Below are 25,158 nucleotides of genomic sequence, written 5' to 3'. Positions count from 1 at the left end.
ACCCGCCCACTCCATCCCACTGTCTGGTTGCTAGGAACCACCACGGGGCAGAAGAGCGCGCATCACACCAGTGCTGCCGCCTCGAGTTGAGGCAAGGCAGGTGGGGGATGGAGCTGCCCACGTGCCCTGCACCCGCTTACCTCAGACCCCCTGCAGCCAGGCCACTCCATGCCTGGCGACCTCCCCTGCCCATTCAATGATCGGGGCTTCCCGCCCGCCTCTTCCCTTTCACTCCCCTCCCGAGCTGGACTGCCATGCTACAGAGGATGGGAGGGGGAGGCTTGGTCCCCTTACCCAGTCCCCCTAGCTGTTTTGGAGCCACGGGGGAGTGACAGTGAAAGGCCTCCACTGTGCAACAGCCGCATCCACCGCTGGAGGGGCTTTCTTTGGTCCCCTTCGCGGCTGTGTCCACACAGCCATAGGAGAGTTATACCAGGTGTGGCAGCTGGAGTCACTGCAGCACAGTCTTTGGAGCACCCCCGCTGCCAGCCCTGGTATAACTGTCCTGTGGTTGTGTGGGCAGAGCCACAAAGGGAACCAAACAAAGCCCCTCCACCAAGAGGGGGTCCTGAGGTAAGCAAGTGCTGGGTGCATAGGGCAACTCCACACACGCATCCTGCCACCTGCCTTGCCTCCCCTCGTGCAGTGCGCAGGCTCTTAACTAGGGCTTATTTTGGGGGTAGGGCTTATATTAGGCGCACACTAAAAATCCTTCTAGGCCTTATTTTCTGGGTGGGTCTTATTTTCAGGGAAACACGGTAACAACATCTATAGACTATGCAAAAGAGACAATCAACCAGCTCAAAAGAGAGAAAGATTGCAGCACCTCCCCACCAGTCATGAGCACTCAGATCAACACAGATTAGCTCCAAGGTCACCTTCAGACCAGCAATCAAGTAAGCAGCACCCCAATCAAGAAACTGCCACAGAGCCTTCCGTAAACAGCCCAACCATCCCTAAGACCGCCCCCACCCACCCACCCAGACAGGCCAGGCACCAGGATATAAACCTACAGCAAACAGCCCTCCTCCCTAGCACTGATGAGGTTACCTAGATAGGGTCATGAGACGTCTGCAAGAAAACCAGCAAACTCAGAGAGCACCAAGGATCCCCCATTACTGATTCCCTCTAGAGAGACATGGCTGAACACACCCACGAAGGTTCTGACTCAGCTGGTTTTAAATCCAGGACATTTTCTTCCAATATATTAAAACATACTTCTGCAATTAGGGAAGCAGAGTACTTACTATGTTATGGCTTTATACTATTAAAAACATATAATCCTTGGGGTAAGACCACTTGTTCAGCGACCATTCAGTTATGACGGTGCTGTACCAGGCCGACTTATGACAGGTCCTCAAAGTTCTGGCCATCGCACCATCCCCGCTGTCATGTCAGGCCGGGCGCTTGACAACCAGGTCACCCCAAGGGCAGCTGCAGTGTCTCACAGTCCCAACCTCCGTTTGCAACCTCCTTGTCGGCTTCCCACAAGCAGTCAGGGAGGAAGCCGGCAGGGAAGGTCCGAAGTGGCTCCCTTAAGTCGCTCTGGCCACCTTTTCCCCAAGGAGCCCCTGGGAGGCCTGGAGGGGGGGGGTGTCTCGCATTCCATATCTCCCACTCAGTCTCTGCCATACACCACACAGGTAGTCCTCACTTTATGACCACAAATGAGCCCAACATTTCTGTTGCTAGGTGAGACAGCTGTTGTGAATTTTGCTCTATTTTATGACTTCTTGCCACAGGTGTTAAGGGAATCACTGCAGCAACAAGGTTGTTAGGTGAAGCTGGCTTCCCCATTGGCTTTGCTTGTCAGAAAGTCGCAAACGGGGATCACATGATCCCGGGACACTGCAACCGTCATAAATAGGAGCCAGTTGCCAAGTGTCCAAATTTTGATCATGTGACTGTGGGGCTGGTACAGCAGCCATAAGTGTCAAAAACAGTCATAAGTTCTTTTTTCAGTGCCATTGTGACTTTGGTCACTAAATGAACTACTGTAAGTCGAGGGTTATCTGTAAGGTCTGCTTGGCAGGAACATTGCTTCGCCTGATGGGAGGTTCTTGCTTAATGACTTGTGCAGTCCTCACTTAATGACGGCAACAGGGCCTGCTGGGATTGCCATTGCTAAGCCATGCGGTTGCATGATGTTGTGCTTTATGACCAATGGCTTAGCAACAAAAATTCTGGTCCCAACCGCCCTTGTAACCTGAGGACTAGGTTGAAGATGGTTGCAGCTGCAACAAATATGAATGAACCTTTATTGTCAAAGTACAACCATGTATACATTGAGATTGGCTGAGCCTCCCTTCGTGCCCCCATCCCCAACTCACAGTGACAACAAACCCTCCATCTTATTACACCATGTGAGCTAATTGCACAACACACCGGCCTCACAAGTCAATCATACTTAAAGTTTATAAAATTATTTCCCGTTCAAGAGCCTAACAGCTCATGGATAAAAGCTGTTCTTCAGCCTGTTGGTACGGCTCGCTATACTCCTGTATCTCCTACCCGATGGCAATGTCATCCAGTGGTGTCAGAGGACAGCCCACGATGTTTTGTGCTGTGCTCACCACCCTCTGTAGTACTTCCCTATCTGCGGCTGTCAGACCAGCATACCAAACCACAATACCATACGAGAGGACACTCTCTATAGTAGACCGGTAAAAGAGGGTCATTAGCCGTTGTTCTACCCTGTTCTTCCGAAAGACCCTGAGGAAGTGGAGTCTGTTGGGCCTTTCTGGACACCTGGGTTGTATTAATTTTCCAGGTGAGATCTTCACAGAGCTAGACTCCCAGGAATTTAAAGGAGGAAACTCTCTCCACACAGCCCCCCCAATGTAAAGTGGGGCAGGTTCCTCTTTTTTCCTCCGGAAGTCTAGCACCAAATACAGGAAGGACTGTCAAATTAGGTGAGGCATGAAAAGTAAGATGCATCCATTTTCATGGTATGGAACCATGAGGAAAGTCATTTTTATCAGCTGAGAGATACAGCTACAAAAGTAAGGATTCCCCACACACACTCCCCAAGGTCTTTCAAGTGATCACGAAGTGGCACCATAAAAATGTTATTTTTGCTACAAAAGACATGGCTGCCCCTCTGGAACTTTATCCAATGGAACAGAAGTATAATTTGATTAATTCACTGCATTTACAAAGATTATGGAATTGGAAGGAATCTAAGCTCCTTAACCCAGTTTCTTCAGTCCCGCTTCCCCACCGCCTTCCTTGCAGAATTAAGCTATCAAGTCTCAGCTCACTCCAAATCTACTTTTGTGGCTCCATCAGGGTAAGGACTCAGGAGAAGGTCATCTTGCAGGTAAGTTTAATGATGCAGTATATACAAGATGCAGGTAGATGTGGTACACAAGTAGTCCTCGACTTATGCAAGTATGGCCACAAGTCACGATGGCTGTTAAGGGGATCACCAGGTGACTGTATCTGGTTTTATGAACACTTTTTTTTTGCAGTGCTTTTTATGAGAGTCTAGCAGTCGTAATGTGAGTGCAGCAGTCATTAAATGAACTAGTGAACCAGTTCACCGAGATGCAAATCTGGCTTCTGGCAAAAACATCACATATCTGGCTTGGTTACCAAGTGCCCAAAATGTAGTGATATGACCGCTAGAGCGGGGAGAGGGGGGGCACACATCAGAACTTCAAATTCAGGTTATAAGTACCTGTCATAACTTCAAATGCTCATGGTCAATCGTAAATCGAGGACTACCTGTGTAGACAGAGATACAACACCGACACAAACTATTACACTAACTTGGGTTCTTGCAGTGACACCCATTACAAGCCACCAAGCGAATGACACAAGTGCGTGACATCTCTGCACCAACTGACCTCCAGCTGCCTGTGTGCTCCTCCCCCTCCCCAGCTGCCTCTGCAGCCAAGAAAAAGCAGAGCCTGGACCGGAAGCCAAGGCAGCAGAAGCTCCTCCAACTACGCAGGCCTTGGAGCCCAGAAGGCAAAAGCGAACTGCTCAGACGAATGCAGAGGGCCCCCAGGGAGAGTGCTGAGCAGCCACGGCTGCCTTTAAAAAGGACACAGAGTCCTTGTTAGCTAGTGGAGTTCTGTTCAAAAGTCCCAATTCATCCCTTTTAGCAAGTACTTCCTAAAGATACCTGGATCCTACTGCATATTTGATTGATAATTTAACAAGCCCATCAATTATTCTAAAGAAGGGGTGTCAAAGTGGCGGCCCACATGCTGGATGCATGACGCAGAGGCCACGCCCACCCCAGCTCCACAAAGGCAAAAAATGTCACGATACATCACATGGCGCTATTTGAGTTTGACACCCATGTTCTATAAAGAATTAGGAAAGTTTGACACAAGTTCACATTCATGTTTATACTTCTGATTCTCCATGCATGCCACACATAGGTAAGATTCGGTCCAGTATGTTGTGAAAACCCCAGCTTTCCCTTAATCTACATTGTGAACTCTCCGTTATCTTATATCAGAGCTCCCCAACCTTTCCAAGTTTGCGGCCTGGAGGGAAAGGGAGGAGGAGGGAAATGTACACAAGCATACGCAAATGGGCGAGTACGCAGTGGCAGCGCTAGCACCCGTGAGCATGTACATGTGGGCCACACACACCTGCTGCAGTGCTGGGGCTGGTGCCTGCATGCATGAGCTAGTGGGCCATTAGTGTCCATGCATATGTGCAAACAGGTGGCTAGTGCCCACATGCATGCGCAAATGGGGCCGCTAGCAACAGGCCACAGCCTGGTACTGGGCCATGGCCCACAGATTGGAGACCCTGCCTTAGATCGTTCATTCATTCATTCATTCAATCAATCAATTTCTATAACTGCCCAATCAATGATTCTGGGTGGCTTATAGTTCAAAAAAAATATTACAGTCAAAATATTAACATTTTAAAGCAATAGAAACATCCAAATACACATAGCAGCCCAGAGACTTGGCAATACAGCCAGAAAATGGAGCTCTCAATGGATTCAGGGGCTCCGGCTCAGCAATAGAGCCAGGTATATATTTGTTTGGGTAAAACATACTAATGGAACACTGCTGTTGTGTTTTATTAACATGGGTTTAGCATGTCACAAAATCACAGTATCCTAGACTTGGAACTGATCTTAGAAACCGAGCTCAGGGCCCATTCCATGCTCGATCTCTGATCAATGAGCATCAAGCCTCTGTTTGAAGACTTCTAGCAAGGAATGCGGTGGCTCAGTGGGTTAGGACGCTGAGCTTGTCGATCAGAAGGTCGGCAGTTTGGCGGGTCAAATCCCGAGTGCCGCATAACAGAGTGAGTGCCTGTTACTCGTCCCAGCTTCTGCCAACCTAGCAGTTCGAAAGCACGTACAAATGCAAGTAGAAAAATAGGGACCACTACGATGGGAAGGTAACAGCGTTCCGTGCGCCTTTGGCGTCTAGTCATGCTGGCCACATGGAGACGTCCTCGGACAAGCGCTGGCTCTTCAGCTTTGAAATGGAGATGAGCACCGGCCCCTAGAGTTGGAAACGACTAGCACACATGTGCGGGGGAACCTTTACCTTTTACCTTTTTTAGCAAGGAGAACTCAGCAATTAATAGGGCAGCCGGTCCGCTGGCTGACAGGTCTTTAATCAGGATGCTCCTCCTGTCGTCTAAACCTCCTTTCCCTAATTGTAGCCCATTGGCCCTCCCCTCAGAGGCCACAGAGAATGAGTTCCTGCCTTTTTCTACAGGACGAGGCTTCCAAAGTTTGAAGACAGCTAGCATCTCTCCTCTCAGTCTTCTCTCCTGTAGGCTAAACGTACTCAGAACCTTTAACCAAAGAATTTGATTTCTGGAGCCTCCATCATTTTGGCAGTCTTTCCCTGCCATTTCTGCTCACTGGTTCCAGTTCTGCCCACTGGGGTGATAGAGAATGAATATGCTTCCTCTTCTGCACAAGGAACCTTCAGATAGTTAAAGAATGCTTTTGCATCTCTCCTTGGTCATTCTTCTCTTGTCCTCCTGTCTGTTCCTCATAGGACTTTATTTCCAGATTCACCTGAGAAACCTTCCTCTGGAGTCATTCAATTTGTTGTTATTCTTTGTGAACTGTGGTGCCAGAACGCGACACAGGACCCTGACCAGGGCAGATTTGAGGAGGACAATCCAAGGTGTTTGAAATGATGCAGTTGAATCCTGGCCAGCCATCTTACCTGATCAAAGAGCTGCTTCCCTGTTGTATTGGGCTGAATGGCAAATTCCAGCTCAGCATCCATGGTGGTCACTCGCACGCTAATCTGGAAATAGAAGGAAAAATCAATTAAAAATCCTGCACACCACACACAATCTCAGCTAAAAGACAATCCTTTAGCTAAAAATGGGAGCACCTCTATCAAAAACCTATTGGAAATGTAGTTCAGGGTGACAACTAGATATTTGGTATCCAGACATACCACTGTTTATTTTCTCCAGGAAGCAGGCTGAGAGCTTCAGACAACTGGGCACAGAAAATGTTTCCAAGATGTTTTTCACATCTATCAAAGGGCAGGACTTCATCTGTGTAAGCCTTCCATATTGATCAGGTGTGGGCTTTGGTTGAAAAATAGGGGGAAATTATGGCATAATGGTTACTAGGAAGTCTCTGTCACATTCTCCCCCCCCCCCCCAGGTTACAATAAAGGTTTTGATGCCTTAAAGGGAAGAGAATTCAAAAGAGTGGAACAGCCTAAAGGATAAAGGATGAGGCAGTCATCAACAGTGAAAAATAAGAGCACAGTGATCCAGCAGAGAGCACACCCTCTTAAGCCCTTCCAGGCATGATTGCAACTTCCATACTTCCCAATGGATAAGCCAAACAATGGAAAGATTATGGGAGGGACTTGAAGTCTAACACATGGGGGTGGGTGGGGTAGACCATTAATTTAAGCAAAGGACCATTCACTGGGTTGCACCTCAGCTTTTAATGGGCAAATGCAGACTTCTTTGGAGTTTTAAAACCTTATCCATCTCTTTTCTTTTCAACTTCTCTCCAAGAACAATCAAGCCACAGATTATTTCCAATGCAATTTTCACGGGACAGTTTGCCCACCCACCTAAAAGCTTTTTTTTGTTTTTGTACAGAATTCAAATTGTGCAATGAAAAATAAGGGGGGCGGAGCCAACTGTCAGAGCGGGCGGCTGTGTGAACGGAGCTCTCTCCTCGCACAACCTCTCACCCAGTGTTCGCGGGGGCTTTTCGGAGCTTCAGGAGGTCCTGTAGGGACATCCGAAGTTGCAGGCAGCCCGGAGAACCTTCATGAGCGGCAGTTCGTGTTGAAGATCCGGAGAAAGTCTGATGCGAGCGAACCGGGGAGAAGGAGGCCAGTAATGGCCGACATGAAGATCTGACAGAGGGACGGAGCTAGCACGTAAGCAGCGGGACAACGGTAGAGCGGAGCTGACGGAGAGTGTATCCGAATATTAAATAGGAAGCGCTTGTGAAAGAGGTACTGGTTCGAAGTGGGAGCCTCACGGAGAGGGAATAAGCGCCGATAGAAGTCTTGAGGGAGGCGTTTGGCAAAAACAGCAAGGGAAAGAAAGCCGAAGACTATATGACTGTATTCTAGCTGGAGAAAAGCTACAACAGGTCAAAGTCTGAGCTTTGGAGCCTTAGAGACTGAACTCTGGATTGTCGGGCGTGGAAAGCGATCAGCTTGGTCTAGTCTGGTCTATCCTGGTAAATTTTGAATTTGTGAACTTTTGAAACTTTTGAAATTCTACTCTACTTGTCACGGGCGGCCATTTGATATAGCAATTTAGTAACTGGAGGTTTGTTTAGTGGGACACCTACTGGTCTTTGACAGCAGAGGAAGACGGAAAAGGTGCCAATTTCTGCGCCGGAAACGGGGGGGGGGGGAAAGAAGAAGAACGTGACTTTGATTATATTCATACTATAGAATTCTATTATATAAATTGCTTAGTTGGTAATAAGTATCTGGTGGTAACTGTTTTATATATCTTTTGTCATAGAGTTAAAAGGTTTATATAAGACTCAGGGTATTATACATTGATAAAACGCTGTTATAATTGGGGAAACATGACAAGTATCTCGGGAGCAACTAAGCCTAGCGCTGGCAAAAAGGCAGCAGCACAGGGACAGGGGATGGCCTCAAGTCCCTCCAATCAGAAATCTATAGAGGATATGCTGCAAAGGGAAAGATCTAACTCGAATTCCTTTAAAGATTTACATGCCCTTTTGCAAAACCTACACGAGGCAATGGCCAAAAACCACGAGGAGATGAAGAGAGAAATAGGCCAAATAAGAAACGACACTGGTGAATTAAAGGGGAAAATCCAAGCGATAGATGATAAATTTGAAGGGATTCAACAGCAATTAGTCAAAAATGAACAAAGACTTCAAGATATGGAAGCTAGAATGGAAAAAGAGGAAAAGAGAGTAGATGATTTAAATGAAACACTCCTTCAGGCTAATAAGGAATTAGAAACAACAGTCATTTTTCTGGAAGCAGAAAAGGCTGCTCATTATCTACGCTTCCAGAACGTTCAAGAAAAAAGAGGGGAAGATCTGTTGGTCATGATGGCAGAACTGATGGCAAAGGCACTCGGTGTAGGGAAGGAGGAAATGCTGGCGGAAATTGATGAAACATACAGGGTCCAAACTAATTATGCGAGAAGGCACAACCTCCCAAAAGAAGTACATGTAAGGTTAGTTAAAAAATCAATTCGGGATGAGCTTCTGCATAGATCTAGAGAGGAACCATTAGAATTTCGGGGCCAACCAATCACCATCCTTAAACAGATACCTAAAAGGATGAGGGATCTGAGACGCGGCTATCAATTCTTAACATCCAAACTAATAAGAGAAAATGTAAACTTTAGATGGCTAACTCCAGAGGGTATTCTTGTTACGTGGCAGGATAGAAGGCATAGACTGGACACGATAGAGAAGGCAGAAGATTTTTACAAACGCCACTTCCATAGCCAAGAGGAAGTAGATTTAGAAGATCAAGATGGAAGGGAGGTAAGAGAAAGAGATACAATACGTGTGGCAATGGATGGGAAGATCTTAGCTACAGAGGATAGAAGGAACAAATCCGGTGAGTTAACAGAGAAACATGGAACTAGAGACAAGGAAGAGAGAGAGCCCCGAATCACGAGATCCACAAAAACCAGAAATAAGTAAGATGAAGGGAGGTGAGTGTAGTATTATGTCTGTGAATATTAATGGATTGAATTCGCCAGTGAAAAGGCGGAAATTTTTTAATAGGCTTATTCACCAACAATTGGATATCGTGGCAATACAAGAAGTCCATATAAAGGAACAACAAAAATATTTGTTAGTACAACCAAGAATAGGGAACCTATTCGTTTCCTTAGACCGACACAAGAAAAAGAGAGGAGTGGCACTATATGTAAACCCAAAATTGACTGCAAAACAAATTTATAACGATAAAGAGGGTAGAATACTGATAGTCGAGGTTATAATAAATCACAGGAAGGTCATGATGGTAGAGATATATGCCCCAAACCATAACCAAGAACAATTTTTCAAAACACTTCACAATAAGATATGTAGCATTGATTATGAGGAGATTTGTTTAATAGGAGATTTTAATGCTATCCTAGATATAAATTTGGATTATATGGGAAAGACGCTTAGGAAAAAGAAGAGAAGAACTCTACCGAGATCTTTTCTTAACTTGGCTGAGGAACTAAATATCCAAGATGTCTGGAGGGAAAGAAATCGTAAGGCTAGACAATATACATATTACTCCAACCGACATAACTCATGGTCTAGAATAGACATGGTATGGATGACGAAAGAAATTAGTTCAGAAATAGACGAGGTACATATAGCGACAGGTACTTGGGCAGATCACAATCCTATTAAACTTATCTGGAAAGGTTCCAAAAAAATACCCAGATGGACGCTTCAAAGAGCAATTTTAAAAGAAGATGAACTCAAATCTAAGATGGAGAGAGAACTAAGTTTTTTCTTTAAGGAAAATAAAGCTATAGACACCTCAGTACAAAACAATTGGGATACAGCTAAGGCAATGATGAGAGGGGTAGCGAGGGCATATATGGTATATAAAAATAAGGGGAAAAGACAACAACGGGAAAGATTAGAAGAGGAATATAAGAGCTTAGAAGTTATACTCCAACAAGATCCACAAAAAGAGAATATCAAGCAATCTATGGATCTGATTAAACACAAATTTAACATTCTAGACAAAGAGAAATTGGCACAACAATTGAGAAACACGAAACAAAATTTTTTTGAAAATGCAAATAAACCGGGCCGGTGGCTCGCATACAAATTGGGAAAACAAAAGGGGAAAAACTGGATTCACGAACTACGAGATGAGGAAGGGAGAATATTCCACCAGGAGGAAAAAAAAAAAATTATAGCCCAGGAATTTTATGAACGTTTATATAAAGAAGATAGCCAGGCAAGTGTGGAGAAAATGGAGGAATATTTTCAAAGAGCCAAACTACCTAAGGTCACAGAAGATACCAGAAATATGTTAAACGAGGAAATTCGACTATCTGAGGTGATAAAAGCTATTAATGCACAAAAGAATAATAAAGCATCGGGACCCGACGGTCTTCCATCAGAGATTTATAAAGAATTACAAAATATCCTAGCTCAACCCCTAGTGGAGGTATTTAACGCAGTATTAGAAGGCGCAAGGACGCCTAAATCTTGGCTAGAGGCAAACATAACCCTTATTCCGAAAGATAACACAGACCATACATTAATCCAAAATTACAGACCCATATCACTTCTTAACTCGGACTACAAGATATTTACATCAATTATAGCGGAACGATTGAAACGATTTCTGAATGATTTCATACACGCAGATCAAAATGGTTTTCTCGCTAAGAGACACACTAAGCACAACATTAGAATAATATTAGATACATTGGAGTACTATGAATTACATAGCGAACAACAGATGGCATTACTTTTCTTAGACGCCCAAAAGGCATTTGACAATGTTAAATGGTCTTTTTTGTGCCAACAGCTTAGCTTTATGAATATGGGAGAAAAGTTTATAAATATAATTAGGGCAATTTATGACAATCAGGAAGCAAAAATAATTATTAATGGGGAAGCATCTAGCAAGTTTCAAATTCAAAAGGGAACACGGCAAGGCTGCCCCTTATCACCGTTGCTGTTTATATTGACTCTTGAAGTATTAACGAGAACTATAAGAAACGACCCAAAGATAAAAGGATTAACCATTAAAAAGGAAACCTTTAAATTGCAAGCTTTCGCGGACGATCTAGTTTTTATTATGGAGGATCCATGTCAGACGGGACCAAAGCTATTGGAAGAATTATCTAAATATGGTGAGGTTGCCGGACTGCGAATAAATAGAAATAAGACCAAGATGATTGTTAAAAATATGACCAATAAACAAAAAGGTAATCTGGCCGAAATCATGGATATAGAAATAGTCAAGAAAATAAAATATTTAGGGATTAACATTACGGCTAGATGCACTTCACTCAAAAAGGATAATTATGATAGTGTAGTGAATCAAATAAAAGGTGACCTGGAAAGATGGGGAAACCTAAAACTCTCATTATTGGGAAGAATCGCTGTCATTAAGATGAATATTCTGCCTAAAATCCTGTTTCTGTTTCAGAATATCCCAATTCAACTCGACTCTAAATTTTTTCGAAATTTGGATAAATTATCACTAAATTTTATTTGGCAGGGGAAAAAACCAAGAATTAAATTGAAATATTTACAAGACACGAAGGAAAATGGGGGTTTTGGATTGCCAGACTGGGAATTATATTACCACGCCGCGGCCCTGAGCTGGATTAGAGAATGGGTAATCTTGAGAAATAGAAGACTATTAACTTTAGAGGGTCACGATTTGCAATATGGCTGGCATGCTTTCCTATGGACGGAGAAACAAGGTCTTTTCTCGCATTTTCAAAGACACCGGATCAGGCAAGCGCTATTCAATACTTGGAAAAAAATTAGATCTCACAATTACACCAAAATACCGGTCTGGCTATCCACCCTTGAAGCGATAGTTTACCCAAATCTGTTTGATTTGGGTAACATAATCTCATACAAGGATATTCTGAATGAGGAGGGGGAATTGAAACTTAGGAATGAACTAGAATTACAAGGTATAAAACTCGATTGGTGGGCCTACTTACAAATCCAATCGAGATTTAGGAAGGATAAAAATGAATGGGGGATATATACCTCTGAAACAGCATTGGACAAAATATTATTGGGACCGGACTCTAAACAAATAAGGAATTTCTATAAATTACTTTTGGGATATAAGCTGTTTGAAGAGCAAGTGAAAGACCCCATGTTGATCTGGGCTAACAATTTAGGACATAACATCGACCTAGATACTTGGCAAACAATTTGGGATAGGAATAAAAGGATAACACTGGCCTCATCGTATAAAGAAAATTTATTTAAAATGTTTTACCGATGGCATCTTCCCCCAGCCCGCTTAGCAAAAATGTACACAACAGCATCTCCCAAATGTTGGAAGTGTTCTGAAGAGATAGGCACATACTTCCACACGTGGTGGTCTTGCAGTAAAACACAAAAATTTTGGAGAATGATTTGGATTTGGCTGAAAGAAATATTGAAACAAGATCTGGAGTTTAGTCCAGAACTTTTCTTGTTGGGAATCACGAAAGAGAAATATCCTAAAGATGTGCTATACTTAACGATCCATATTATCACAGCAGCTAGAATATCATTTGCGCAAAAATGGAAAAAGAATGAGATCCCAGGACAAAAAGAGGTTATTAGGAAAATTTGGGATTGCGCTGAAATGGACAAATTAACTTTGGAATTAAAGAATAAAGATCAATCAGACTATTATAGAATTTGGAACAAATTGTATCTTTGGATGGATAAAAAGAAAGGTCTCTATTAGGTTTTACAGACTAGCTCACTGTTTTAAATATTGTGGTATTTCACCGATTTGTAATCTAAGTGTATTTAAGTGTATTTTTGATGTACATATATACATGTATATATATATATTTAAACATTGTAGACAAAAAGGTTTGTCAGCTCGCTGGTACTGTGTCCAATGTTTTTAAATAATAAATTTAATAAAAAATTAAAAAAAAAAACAGTGAAAAATAAGAGCACAGTGATCCAGCAGAGAGCACACCCTCTTAAGCCCTTCCAGGCATGATTGCAACTTCCATACTTCCCAATGGATAAGCCAAACAATGGAAAGATTATGGGAGGGACTTGAAGTCTAACACATGGGGGTGGGTGGGGTAGACCATTAATTTAAGCAAAGGACCATTCACTGGGTTGCACCTCAGCTTTTAATGGGCAAATGCAGACTTCTTTGGAGTTTTAAAACCTTATCCATCTCTTTTCTTTTCAACTTCTCTCCAAGAACAATCAAGCCACAGATTATTTCCAATGCAATTTTCACGGGACAGTTTGCCCACCCACCTAAAAGCTTTTTTTTGTTTTTGTACAGAATTCAAATTGTGCAATGAAATATTTACAGCAATAAAGACCCTGCAGAGTTTAATTCCAAAGCTCCACCAGAATTAACAAATTGTGTATTTTGGAATCAAAAGTTTGTAGAAGGTCCTCCTCAGAAACACCATTTTCCTTATTATTATAATAACCCTAAATAGACATTTATCCCCACCACCCTATGCTTCTTGTCCAGTGAAAAGGAACAGCAGAAAGGGCAATTGCCCCCCCCCCAAGAAGCCAGGCCCCCCTGCAGTGAAGTCTAGCCATTTTTGAGCCTCCTCACCCGCAGCTGTTTGGAATGCAATACCCCAACACATCTGTTGGGTGCCAGGCCCAGAAAGACCTTCTAACCACTAAGCCGTCTCCTATTTCGGGCTTCTCTGGCAATGCTATTTCAAAATACACACCCAAGACACGTTCTCTTCCGGCAGGATCCAACCTTTTGGGGGCCAATCAGAACACTGAGAATGTGTCAGCATTCCCTCTCTTGAACTTTTTCTTCCTAAATATTATTTGTCAGATTTGGATCTTTCCTATCAAAAGCTCAAGCTTTCCCTCTTTGTTTTTCCCCATAACCACCACCCAGAGAGGCCAATGTGCCCAGAGTGTGTGCCTGGCTTGCAGCTTCTTAGGGACCATCTACAGCTGGGGATAGATCTGAACCCAAGTCGCCCCTCCCCCAGAACAAATCTGGAACAGCTGCTCCAGCTGCCCTTCTTTCTGGGCACAGGAGCAGGTCTCCAAACCCAACAGGGGTCAGTTTCTCCAAAGGTCTCTGGGGCCCTCGGAGCCTCGGGCATTTCTGGAAAAAGGCAGGGCTGAAGGCTGTGTTTCCCCTACATGACGCCAACCCGTCCCTTGCTGTTCAAACACTGTAGCTAATGCACATCAGCGCAAGCCAGAAACTGGTAAGCCGTGGCAGAGCAAAAATTCATGCTACATGCTAAGCTAGATGTTCAGCTCTCTTAGTTAAAATCAAACTGGCTTAGGGTTTCACATGATGCATGAACCCTAAAGGGGCTTTAGGCAAAAAAACAAACCATGACATTTTGGATCTGCCTTACAGATAGATAGATGCTCTACAAACTGCAGTTGAACAAAACTGAATGGAACCAGAACAACAACAAAATAAACTGAATCAAATTAAGAGTAAATCAAGAGTAAGTTAGAATAACCCTCTGCTCAAGCAGGAGATTTTATACCATTTTAGACAAATGGTTGCCCAACCCCTTCTTAAAAGCTTCCAGTGTTGGGGCACTTCTGAAGGAATGTTGATTGTTGGTTGATTATTCTCATTGTCAGGAAATTCCTCCTAGGTTGCTTCTCTCCTTGATCAGCTTCCATCCATTGTTTCTTTCCTGCCTTGGGGTGCTTTGGAGAATAGGAACCTCCTCTTTTTGTGGCAGCCCTCAAATATTGGAACACTGCTATCATGTCACCTTTAGTCCTTCTTTTCACTAGACTATATATACCCAATTCCTGCAACCAGAAGAAGGGAGTGAGATAGGAAGTTGGCAAAAAGGCTTTTTATTCTCTCTCCAGAGAATAAATTTCCTACCTCACTCTCCCTCCTTTTGGCTTGTCTCTCTGGAAAAGAGAAACTAAAATCTTCTTCCCCCAGTCAATCTCCTCTTCCCCTTTAAAAATCCCGCCCCAAGAGTCCCGCCCCGCCCCGCCGCCAGCCACCGTGGAGGCCTCTGGAGCTCCTGACTTCTCTGCTGAATCCACAGAGCTCTGGCAAAGCCTCCCAGCCAGCGCCGATTCCCCCCCACCCCAATTCCCTTCTCTGGTACACTTCCTTCCTTCTCTCCTTATCATCTCTTTCCTTCCTCCACGCTCAGGAAGGGGTAATGGGAGGAGGAGAGATCGCCAGCGCTGCCATGTTGCTGCCGGTCTTGCTCTCCCGCGTGGGGTGTGTGTGTCTGTGCCAGTGAAAGCCTCATGGCTGCAAGGCTGGAGGTGCTGGTGGTGGTGGGTTAGCGCTGATCTACAACTTGGTTGCGTCCATCAAAGCCAGAATGCACTCAGCCTTAAATCCATGGGGCAGCCCCACCTTTGTCCCCTGGGTGCACGCACAAGTAGAGTCCAGCATCCCTGCTGGCTGTCTTGCCCTGCAGGCTGACTTCACCCAGGATGCTGGCACTGGCCATCTCCTGTGCGCACACCCGGGGGGGAGGGGGGCAGGACAGAGGCAGCAGCGAGGCAGCTCCTTGCTGGTTCCAGTGGATCTTAGGCTGAGGGCATTCTGGCTTTGATGGACATAACCAGGTTGTAGATCACCACCACCACCACCCACCAGCACCTCCAGCCTCGCAGCCACGAGGCATCCCTTTCAACAGGACTGCCCCCACCAACACACATGGTATAGGAATGGCCGGCAGCAGCAAATTAGTGCTGGCAATCTCTCCCATCACCCCTTCCTGAGCATGGGGGAAGGAAAGAGATGAGAAGGCAAAGGAAGGAACAGAGGTAGGAAGGAAGGGTGGGTGGGAAGGACCATGTCTTGGCTCTCGCCCCAGTCCTGTTCTCCTCCACCGAAGACCCTCAGATCTGACCCAGTCCTGCCCAGGCACTCCTGAAGCGAGTGATGTCAAGCTGGCCACGCCCACCCAGTAGGCCACACCCATCTTTCCCCCCCCCCCAGGGCAACCACAATACTGATGTGGCCCTCACTTAAATTGAGTTTGACACCCCTGGCCTATAGAGAATCCAGGTACAGTTCTCACACTTCTACCTACCATGTTGCATGACCCTGGTTTATGGCTCCAAGTTCTCTGACCCTCAGCCAAACACGTATACAATATACTATGGCTAATTATTATTGGCTCATTGCTGTCTAAGAGGCCCTACTAGCTTTTCCATGAAGCAGACACAACCTTTTCCCCCTGTCTCCCTCCAACAAATCATGAAATCCAACAGAGAGACCGATTCTCTTTCTCTCAAAGGAAACCTGGATACCTTCTAGATTCCCCAGCACTAGCCAGGTGGGTTGTTGAATTCTGGGCACCTCAGTCCACATTCCTGGAGTGCACCCAGACTGGGGCAGGATAACAACAGCTGAAGGAAAACCAAAACACCCATTCCCAGTTCTTGCAGATAAGTGAGGGCTTTTGCATTGCAAACATTTTTTGAACAATGTACTGAATACTTCCTGGCAAGGGAAGCGCACCTATGGGGCAACTCCCTCACATCAGCCTCATGGGGCAAAAAAGCTTTTGCTTAGGTGGGAGAGGGCAGTAGAGTGCCAACGGTTCCTTTTCCTCACTGCACACCCATCCCAAGAGCTCCTTAAGTGGGATCTATTTGGAGTGAGCAAATCACATTGGTGCCTGGTATCACTATCTCTTAAGCCTATTTGTAACAGGGCCTTCACAAGATTTTCCATTCCCTCTTTCAAGCCCACCTTTTGCCATAGCTGCACAACTTTCAAATCACAAATGACAGAAACAAAAACATTATCATAATGTTACTGTCAATTTTTGAGACGAACCTCTATCGTTCTCTGTTGCCACTTGGGATGGGAAGAGGGGGGTAGGAAAGTGGAGGTATCACTAGACATGACACAGAGCGATTTTGTGGGAACCAAGGTCATCTCCACAAGTACGAGAAACCGGAGAGGAGGAGTGTCAAAGAGCCCGCCATTTACCCTCATTGGGTAGCGTAATCTCTGACATTGGAGGGGACAGGGAAGTATTATGTTTAGTTATATTGAATCTGTGACAGAATTTTAGAGTTGGTTTCACTTTTGATTGTGCCAATATTACATATCCTATAAACATGTTTCTTGAGGAATCCTCGAGTCTTGGAGTTCTGATTTGTTTGAGTTCATTAATCAGAACCTTAACAGTTACTTCAAATTATGCCTTACCCCCATTCTCCCTATCTGCAGGTAATGCCATATAGCTTTGATCCAAATTTGTCCTCTTTCTCCTCAGAACCCAAATCACATCATGTGGAGCCTTCATAGTTGCTACTGGATGCCGATAGGCGTCATCATAGATTTGGATGAACCTTCAGGATCCAAGCCACAAGCCACACCCAAGGAAGCACTTCCATATCAAACAATCAATCAATCAATCAGAATAGAGCTAGAAGGGACCCTGGAGGTCTTCTAGTCCAGGGCTTTTCAACCAGTGGTACGGGTACCACCTGTGGTACCTTGGCACCTGGCAGGTGGTACGCGACCAACCTAGAAAAGTGGTAGCGGGGGAGGGGAATGAGCTGAACCAGTGGCAGCACCGCACAAGCCTGAGCAAGAGACAGTTGGAGCTGCAGGGCTGTGAGGGCTCAGTGGAAGCGCCAGGATCAGTGCCAGGCTCTAGCTGGAGCTCAGTGCTAATCCTGGCACTTCTGAGCCCAGAAGAAGCACCGATCAGCTGGAATGTTGCAGCATCTCCAGGGTCTTGTGATTTACATGCAGATGCTTGGCAACTGATTCATATTTATGATGGTCACAGTGTCCCATGGTCATGTGAAGTGACCAAAACCTGATGCAACCACCCAGCAGATGGGGGAATAAAAACCAAACACACACCCCCGCTGCCAATCCTCAACAGAAATGCTCACAACCATGAAAACCTCGGACAGGAGGAAAAGCGCCACCGGGCGGGCAGGCTGTGGCTTGGGGGGCACTTTTTTCAGTGCATTGTAACTTTGAACAGTCACTAAGTGAACTGTTGTAAGTCGAGGACTACCTGCACTTCATCACTTTTTTCCTTTTTTTTGGTCATCAAGTTTTTGACCCCTTGCTAGGCAACAGGTGGCACTCGGATGTTGCCATATCCTAAAAGTGGTACAATGGGTGAAAAGGTTGAAAAGCCCTGTTCTAGTCAAAACCCTGCTCAAGCAGGAGACCCTATGCCATTTCAGACAGGTGGCTGTCCAGTCTCTTCTTAAAAACCTCCAGTGATGAAGCACCCACAACTTCTGAAGGCAAGCTGTTCCACTGTTTAATTGTACTCATTGTTAGGAAGTTTCTCTTTAACTGCAGGTTGCTTCTCTCCTTGATTAGTTTCCATCGTTTCTTGTCTTGCCCTCTGGTGCTTTGGGAAAAAAGTTGACCCCGTCTTCTTTGTGGCAGTACCTCAAATATTGGAAGGCTGCTGTCATATCACCCCTATTCCTTCTTTTCTCTAGACTGGCTGTACCCAATTCTTGCAACCGTTCTTCATGTGTTTTAGTCTCCAGGCCTTTAATCATCCTAGTTGCTCTTCTTTGCACTTTTTCCAAAGTCTCAACATCTTCTTTGTAATGTGGTGACCAAAACTGGATGCAGTATTCCAGGTGTGGCCTTACTAAGGATTTTTAAAGCAGTACTAATACTTTACCACAGCAAGCCAGAACCCCAAAAAGCAGGGTCTGGATGCCTTTAAACACCACATATTGAAAGAAAAAGAGTGTTCTGTTCCTGAGTTCCTTAGAAACATTTTGCTGGCTATTTGGGAGGCAGAATTCTGGCTGGACCGAGTTTAATCTCCTCTTGGCCCAGATTCCATCAAGTAAGACAACAGAGAGAAAGCCACTGCAGAGGCCACTTGAGCATGTGCCTATCCAAGCTCTTTGGAACAGCAACAAACTATGAAAGTATTTCTGGGAAAAGAGACTTCACAATTGCAGCACCGTGGAGGGAGCAGGAACATCTCACCCCAAGATGTGTCTCAAGGGATGTGGCTGCCTTCCCATATTTATTTAAATTTATTGACAGTCAGTTTGCAGTGGACTCTTGCAACCGATCCCCTTCTCCATCTCTAGTCTTGTCATTTTGCCTGAAGGAGAAAAATCCCAGCTCTGGCAACAGGCAAATGCTTGCAATTGCTGAAGGGATTATTTTTAATTAAAGCAAACCTTCACTGAAAGAGGCCTTTTCATATCCTTAAGCTAATCAGAAGCAGAAGGCACTCCCAGTTTATGGCCCTGATGGGGGAGGCGAGGGAGGGGGAATAAGCATGTTTCACTTCCACCTGGAATGAATCTTGAGATTTCCAGACAGACAACCAGGTTTTCTTCCAACAGCTGCCAAGAAAGGAATGGGCAGCCAGGACAGGGTGGGAACTGCATATCTCCTTGCAAGTAACTGAGTATTTAAAACCTTCTGCCTCCTTCTTTCTCCATGTAGTCAATGACTGTTTGTTTGCATAGCCACGTAATAACAGAATAACAGAGTTGGAAGGGACCTTGGAGATCTTCTAGTCCAACACCCTGCTCAGGCAGGAAACCTTATATTATTTCAGACAAATGGTTGTCCAGTCTCTTCTTAAAAACTTCCAGTATTGGAGCATCCACAACTTATAGAAATAAGCCATTCCACTGATTAATTGTTCTGTCAGGAAGTTTCTCCTTAGTTCTAGGTTGCTTTTCTCCTTAATTAGTTCACATCTGTTGCTTCTTGTCCTGCTCTCAGGTGCTTTGGGGAATAGCTTGACTCCCTCTTCTTTGTGGCAACACCTGAGATATTGGAACACAGCTATCATGTCACACCCTAGTCCTTCTCTTTGTTAGACTAGTTATACTGAATTCCAGCAACCGTTCTGTATATGTTTTAGCCTCCAACCCCCTAATCATTTTTATTGTTCTTCTCTGAACTCTTTCTAGAGTCTCAATATCTTTTTTTACATCGTGGCGACCAAAACTGGATGCAGTATTCCAAGTGTGGTCTTAGCAAGATGTTATAAAGTGGTATTAACACTTCACATGATCTTGATTCTATCCCTCTGTTAATGCAGCCTAGCACTGTGTTGGCTTTTCTGGCAGCTGCAGCACACTGCTGGCTCCTATTTAAGTGATTTTCCACTAGGACTCCAAGATCCCTCTCACAATTACTACTATTGAGCCAGGTACCTATACCAGGGGTGTCAAACTGCCAGACCATGGGCCAGATGTGTCATCCGGAAGCCACGCCCACCCCACTGCCGGCAATGGCAAAACCGTCCCGATATGTTGTGTGACGTCACGAGTTTGATATATCTGACCTATACTATACCTGTGCATTTGGTTTTTCTTGCCTAAATGTAGAACCTTACTTTTACATCATTGAATTTCATTTTGTTAGATAGCACCCAATGATCAAGTCTGTCAAGAACCTTCTGTAACTTAAGCCTATCTTCTGGAGTGTTGGTTATTCCTGCCAGCTTGGTATCATCTGCAAATTTGATGAGTTCCCTATCAATCCCCTCATCCAAATCATTGATGAAGATGTTGAAGAGTACTGGGCCTAAAAGTCTATGGAGATTCTCAATCATCCAGATCATGGTTGTCCAAAGGTGCTTTTTCAAGAGGCAACTGGACTTTCATGTTTTTCTTTGAAGACGTTTCACTTTTCATCCATGAAGCTTCTTCAGCTCTTCTTGGATGAGAAGCAAAACGTGTTCAAAGAAAAACAAAGTCCAGTTGCCTCTTGAAAAAGCAACTTTAGGACTGGGCCTAAAACAGAGCCTTGGGGTACCTTGGGGCTTTTATAATCTCACTTTTCAAAGTTTCCCAAGTTTATTGGGTTGTTTTCCCCTTGAGGATTCTCTTTCATGGAATCCTTCCAATCAGCAGGACTTTGCTGCTTGAGAGAATTGGACTGAAAAGATAAATCAGAGGTAGGTTCTACAGCAGGCATGTCAAACTGCCGGCCCACAACCCAGATACATCATATTGAAACCGTGCCCGCCCCACTGCCGGCAATGGGAAAAAGTCATGTGATGTCGCCAACGTCACGGGTTTGACATGCCAGCTCTACAGCCATCCTTGATACGATGGACAGAAAATTAGGACAACAATTATATCTGTCAAATCTTGGCTGAATTCCAGCCACACACTAATTAGATTAGCAAAACACCACTGCCATGTTCATGAAAGAATGCACAGAACAAGGGAATGTGTCCTCAGTACAGTGAAGCATAAAGGCACTCATAGGTATTTTAATCTTGCTTAAAATGACTATGTCAATGCTGCTAACATTGGATGTTCTTGCTTTGACAATATATGAAGATACAGCCATTTTCTCTTTAACCCGTGTGTTACATTTAGAGTTAGAATTAGATAATGCTGGGGGGAGGAAGAATGTGTATGGGGATTAGTTAAGACATAATAACATAGCAGTAGAGCATTTTTCAAGGCTGTTTGAAATAAGAGATGATAAGAGATGGCTGGTTAGGGAACTAGAAGAAACGTCTGCCTTTCAAACTAATTGGAGAATGTGATTTATGACTGTAAATGAGAGGAGGAAACTGTGCTTTGATCCTATGTGCTTAGGGGAGGGGAATTCAGATTTCGGCTTCAACCATGTACATGTCGATGCTATGCAACTTGAATAAAGATTCTTTAAGGTAAACAATGCCTTGAAGTTCTTTGAAGAGCTTCATCTGTCAGAACCATGACATTAAGCCGAAATCTACAACCTTTCCAAACTAGCTAGGTGTCCTGAACCCCAGTCACTGTCCCTAGACTTCAACGGTAAGCTGACGAAGATTCAGGGAAGATTTCATCATGGAGAGTGACAAGTTGCTTAAAGCCAACACCTGGGCAGCAGCTGCTACCCCCCGGGGGGGGGGGAGTGACAGTGACTGAGCCGGGGGAGAAGATGCTTTTCCAAGCCTCCCAGCTGGGGAGAGCCCCCTGGACGTTTGCCACTGAGGACCCGGGTGAGTGGAAATGCCTGTCTGCAGCTCGTACCCAGTCAATGGAAAGAGTAGAAGGGCTAGAGCAGAGAAGCAGAAATGAACTCCTGCTAAGAGAAGCCTCCAGCCCCTCCTTTGGAGATGAGACAGCGTTCCAGGCCTTGAAATCCCCTGCCAGGGCTTCCAGCCCCACAGAGAGAGAGAACCCCAGTCTGAGGCCCCTGCAGCAGTGGGGAGTTTGGCAGCCCCCACAGGTGGACGGTCAGCAACCTCTGAGCTTGCCACAGCTAATAGAGGCATTGCAACAGCTTGGGGTGGTGCAGAAGCCAGGAGATCAGCAGCCGGAGGGAGGGCAACCGCAGCAAGGAGGCTAGTCGCCCCCCCCCCGAATGCACAGCAACCATTGAGAGGCCTACAGCAGCAGAGGGCACCACAACTCCCTGCTGACCAGCAGCAGGGAAGACAACAACAGCCCCTGAACGTGCAACCCCTGGGCACGCAGCGGCCAGCAGCAACTGGGGGTGCAACAGCCATAGTGGGGAGCCCAGCAGCCATTGAATCAGCAGCCAAGGTGGGGCCAGCAGCAACTGGGGGTATAACAGCCACAGTGGGGGCCCCAGCAGCCAGTGATTGCTCTACCTTTCAGAGCAACCTTCGATGGGGACCCAGAGGTGGTGATTTTTTTCCTCAACCAAGTGCACTCTCATTTGAACCGCTGGGCCTATCTCTACTCGGACCCAGCCGCGATGGTCGATGTGATTGCGTCCAGTCTAGAAAGAGAGGCATCTGAATGGCTGAATAATTTATATAATGAGCAATCCCCTGAATTGGAAGATCCCCACCTCTTCCTCCTAGGACTGAGAGAAAGGTTTGAAGACCCATGCTTTGCCCTCAAAGCAGAAGAACAAATCCATAAGATAAAAGAAGCCAGCAGGCTTGCCCTGGAGTATGTACAAGAGTTTCGCAAGATAGCTGGTCACATAGAGAGGTGGCCTGAGCAGTCCCCCCTATTCCATCACTTCAGAGAAGGGCTAGACGATCACCTCTCAAGCCTGCATCTATCGAGCAGTATCTGATCAGCTGCAAGAATGGAATCAGACAGTGGTATAACTAGAAGTTCAGCTTGCACGCTATAAGAAACCTCCCTCACCTGAAGTCAAGCCGAGGCCAGAGCAACCCAAACAGCAACCACCACCCCGAGAATCTCCAACTGCTGCAGTTGCTGAAGGACCCAGGCCACCTGCAGGCCCACCAATCAAGTGCTTCCAAGGCAGACAGCAGGGACATCGAGCAGCAAGTTGCCCAGTCCCTTACGCTCAACAGCAGAATAGATCAGAACCAGGACCAGCAGTAAGAAAGAAACCTGCCTAGCAGTCAACGAGAGAGAAATCCAACCGGATCACACAGGAACCTGTTGCCCAAGTCACATCCTCCAAACAGGAGGATGCCAGGACTCAGTCTGGATCCACCCCACTCTACCCTCTTTCGACAGCGATGATGAAGGAGAGAACGACCCAATGGTGAGCCAACACGTCCCACCTTTTGCAATACTTGCCAAACTCATAATCCCTAAGTCAGGAGCACAGGTAGATTTAAAGCTGCTAGTTGATTCTGAATGCTCCCGATGTGTCATTAGCTTGCCATTTGCCATGAAACTGGGCATACGAGCAAAACTGCTCTCCAAACCTGTGAGGTTTGAGCAAGCCAATGGCTCCAATGGGAGGGACTTTAGTCACGCAATTAACCAAACCTGTGAGGTTCGAGCAAGCCAATGGCTCCGATGGGAGGGACTTTAGTCATGCAATTAATGGAGTCCCTACGCCTAGAAATAGGTGAGCACTGGGAGTTTATTTGCTTCCTGGTGGCTCCAAAAATGACTGAGGCTGTGATCCTAGGATTAGCCTGGTTGGACAAATGGAAGCCATTTATCCGGTGGCAGAAAGGAATGAGAACTGTGAGACTACCTATAGGGCCCAAGCCTCCCATTGATTCAACAGACATTACAGGAAACTTTAGCCCACCCAATGAGCAAGCACACATGGCTGCCTCACCACCACCAGGCAAGCCGCTCATCCCCAGTGAGTACTGGGACATAGCAGAGGCATCTAACGAGAAAGAATGCGACACCCTGCCTCACCAACCCAGTGATTGCTCCATCAAACTGTTGCCAGGAGCCGACTGAGAATATATGCTATGTCCCCCTCTTAAATGGAGGAAATGCAGCGATACGTGAATAAAAACCTAGCAAGGGGATTCACTGAATGAGCTAAGTCTTCTGTGGGAGCCCCTGTGTTGTTTAAAGAAAAAAAAGATGGGTCTCTTCGTCTCTGCATGGATTACAAAGGTCTGAACGTGGTGATTGTAGAAAATAAATATCCCCTCCCCCTCCTGAAAGACTTACTAACCCACCTGGCTAAGGGGAATGTCTTCACTAAATTAGATCTGAGAGAAGCATATTGGGTGAGAATAAAGGAGGGAGACGAGTGGAAAACTGCCTTCAACTGCCCCATGGGGAGCTATCAATTCAAAGTCATGCCATTTGGACTAAAGGGGGGGCCCAGCCGTATTCATGCAGTTGATTAATGAGGTCCTACATGATCATTTATACAAAGGGGTTCTGGTGTACCTTGATGACATCCTGATATACAGCACGAATATGATTGTTCATATAAAGCTGGTGAGAGAAGTGTTAAAGAAACTATTGAATGCCAAGCTTTATCCCAAATTGTCAAAATGTGAATTTCACCAGACCCGATTAGATTATCTTGGCTACAGAATTTCCAACGAGGGCATTGAAATGTACCCAGCCAAATTGAAAGCTATAATTGAATGGCAGCTCCCAAAGACTCACAAACAGCTCCAGAGCTTCCTAGGTTTTGCCAACTTCTACCATCAATTCATCCCCTCCTTTGCTGAGATTGCTCTACCCCTTACAGAACTACTCAAAACAGGTAAAGGAGGAGGGAAACCATGACCAGACCAACCACTAGCATGGACTATGAGCTGTCAAACAGCTTTTGAGAATTTAAAAAGACTATTTGCTGCTGAACCAGTCCTAAAGCACCCCTGCCCAGGGGAGCCCTTTGTAATTCAAGCCGA

At 45.4% G+C, this 25,158-nt stretch overlaps 1 protein-coding gene across 2 annotated transcripts in view; it reads right to left on the bottom strand.

Annotated features, from left to right (window-relative positions):
- MSN (moesin) overlaps nucleotides 1–25,158 on the bottom strand; it is a 95,631-nt gene that overhangs the window by 44,726 nt on the left and 25,747 nt on the right. Inside the window, exons 1-2 of one of the 2 annotated variants that reach the window (XM_083372330.1) lie at nucleotides 6,405–6,522; nucleotides 6,165–6,248 (exon numbers count right to left, since the gene is read on the bottom strand). In XM_083372330.1, the coding sequence (XP_083228456.1) occupies nucleotides 6,165–6,227 (63 nt within the window). In that variant the 5' untranslated portion in view covers nucleotides 6,228–6,248; nucleotides 6,405–6,522. Of the gene's footprint in view, nucleotides 1–6,164; nucleotides 6,249–6,404; nucleotides 6,523–25,158 lie in introns of those variants that run through there. The other variant, XM_083372329.1, reaches the window with a different exon arrangement.

Source organism: Vipera ursinii, assembly GCF_947247035.1.
Source record: "Vipera ursinii genome assembly, chromosome: 12".
NCBI lineage: Eukaryota > Metazoa > Chordata > Lepidosauria > Squamata > Viperidae > Vipera > Vipera ursinii.
The sequence above is the reverse complement of the archived record's forward strand: the minus strand, read 5'-3'. Positions and strand labels throughout refer to the sequence as shown.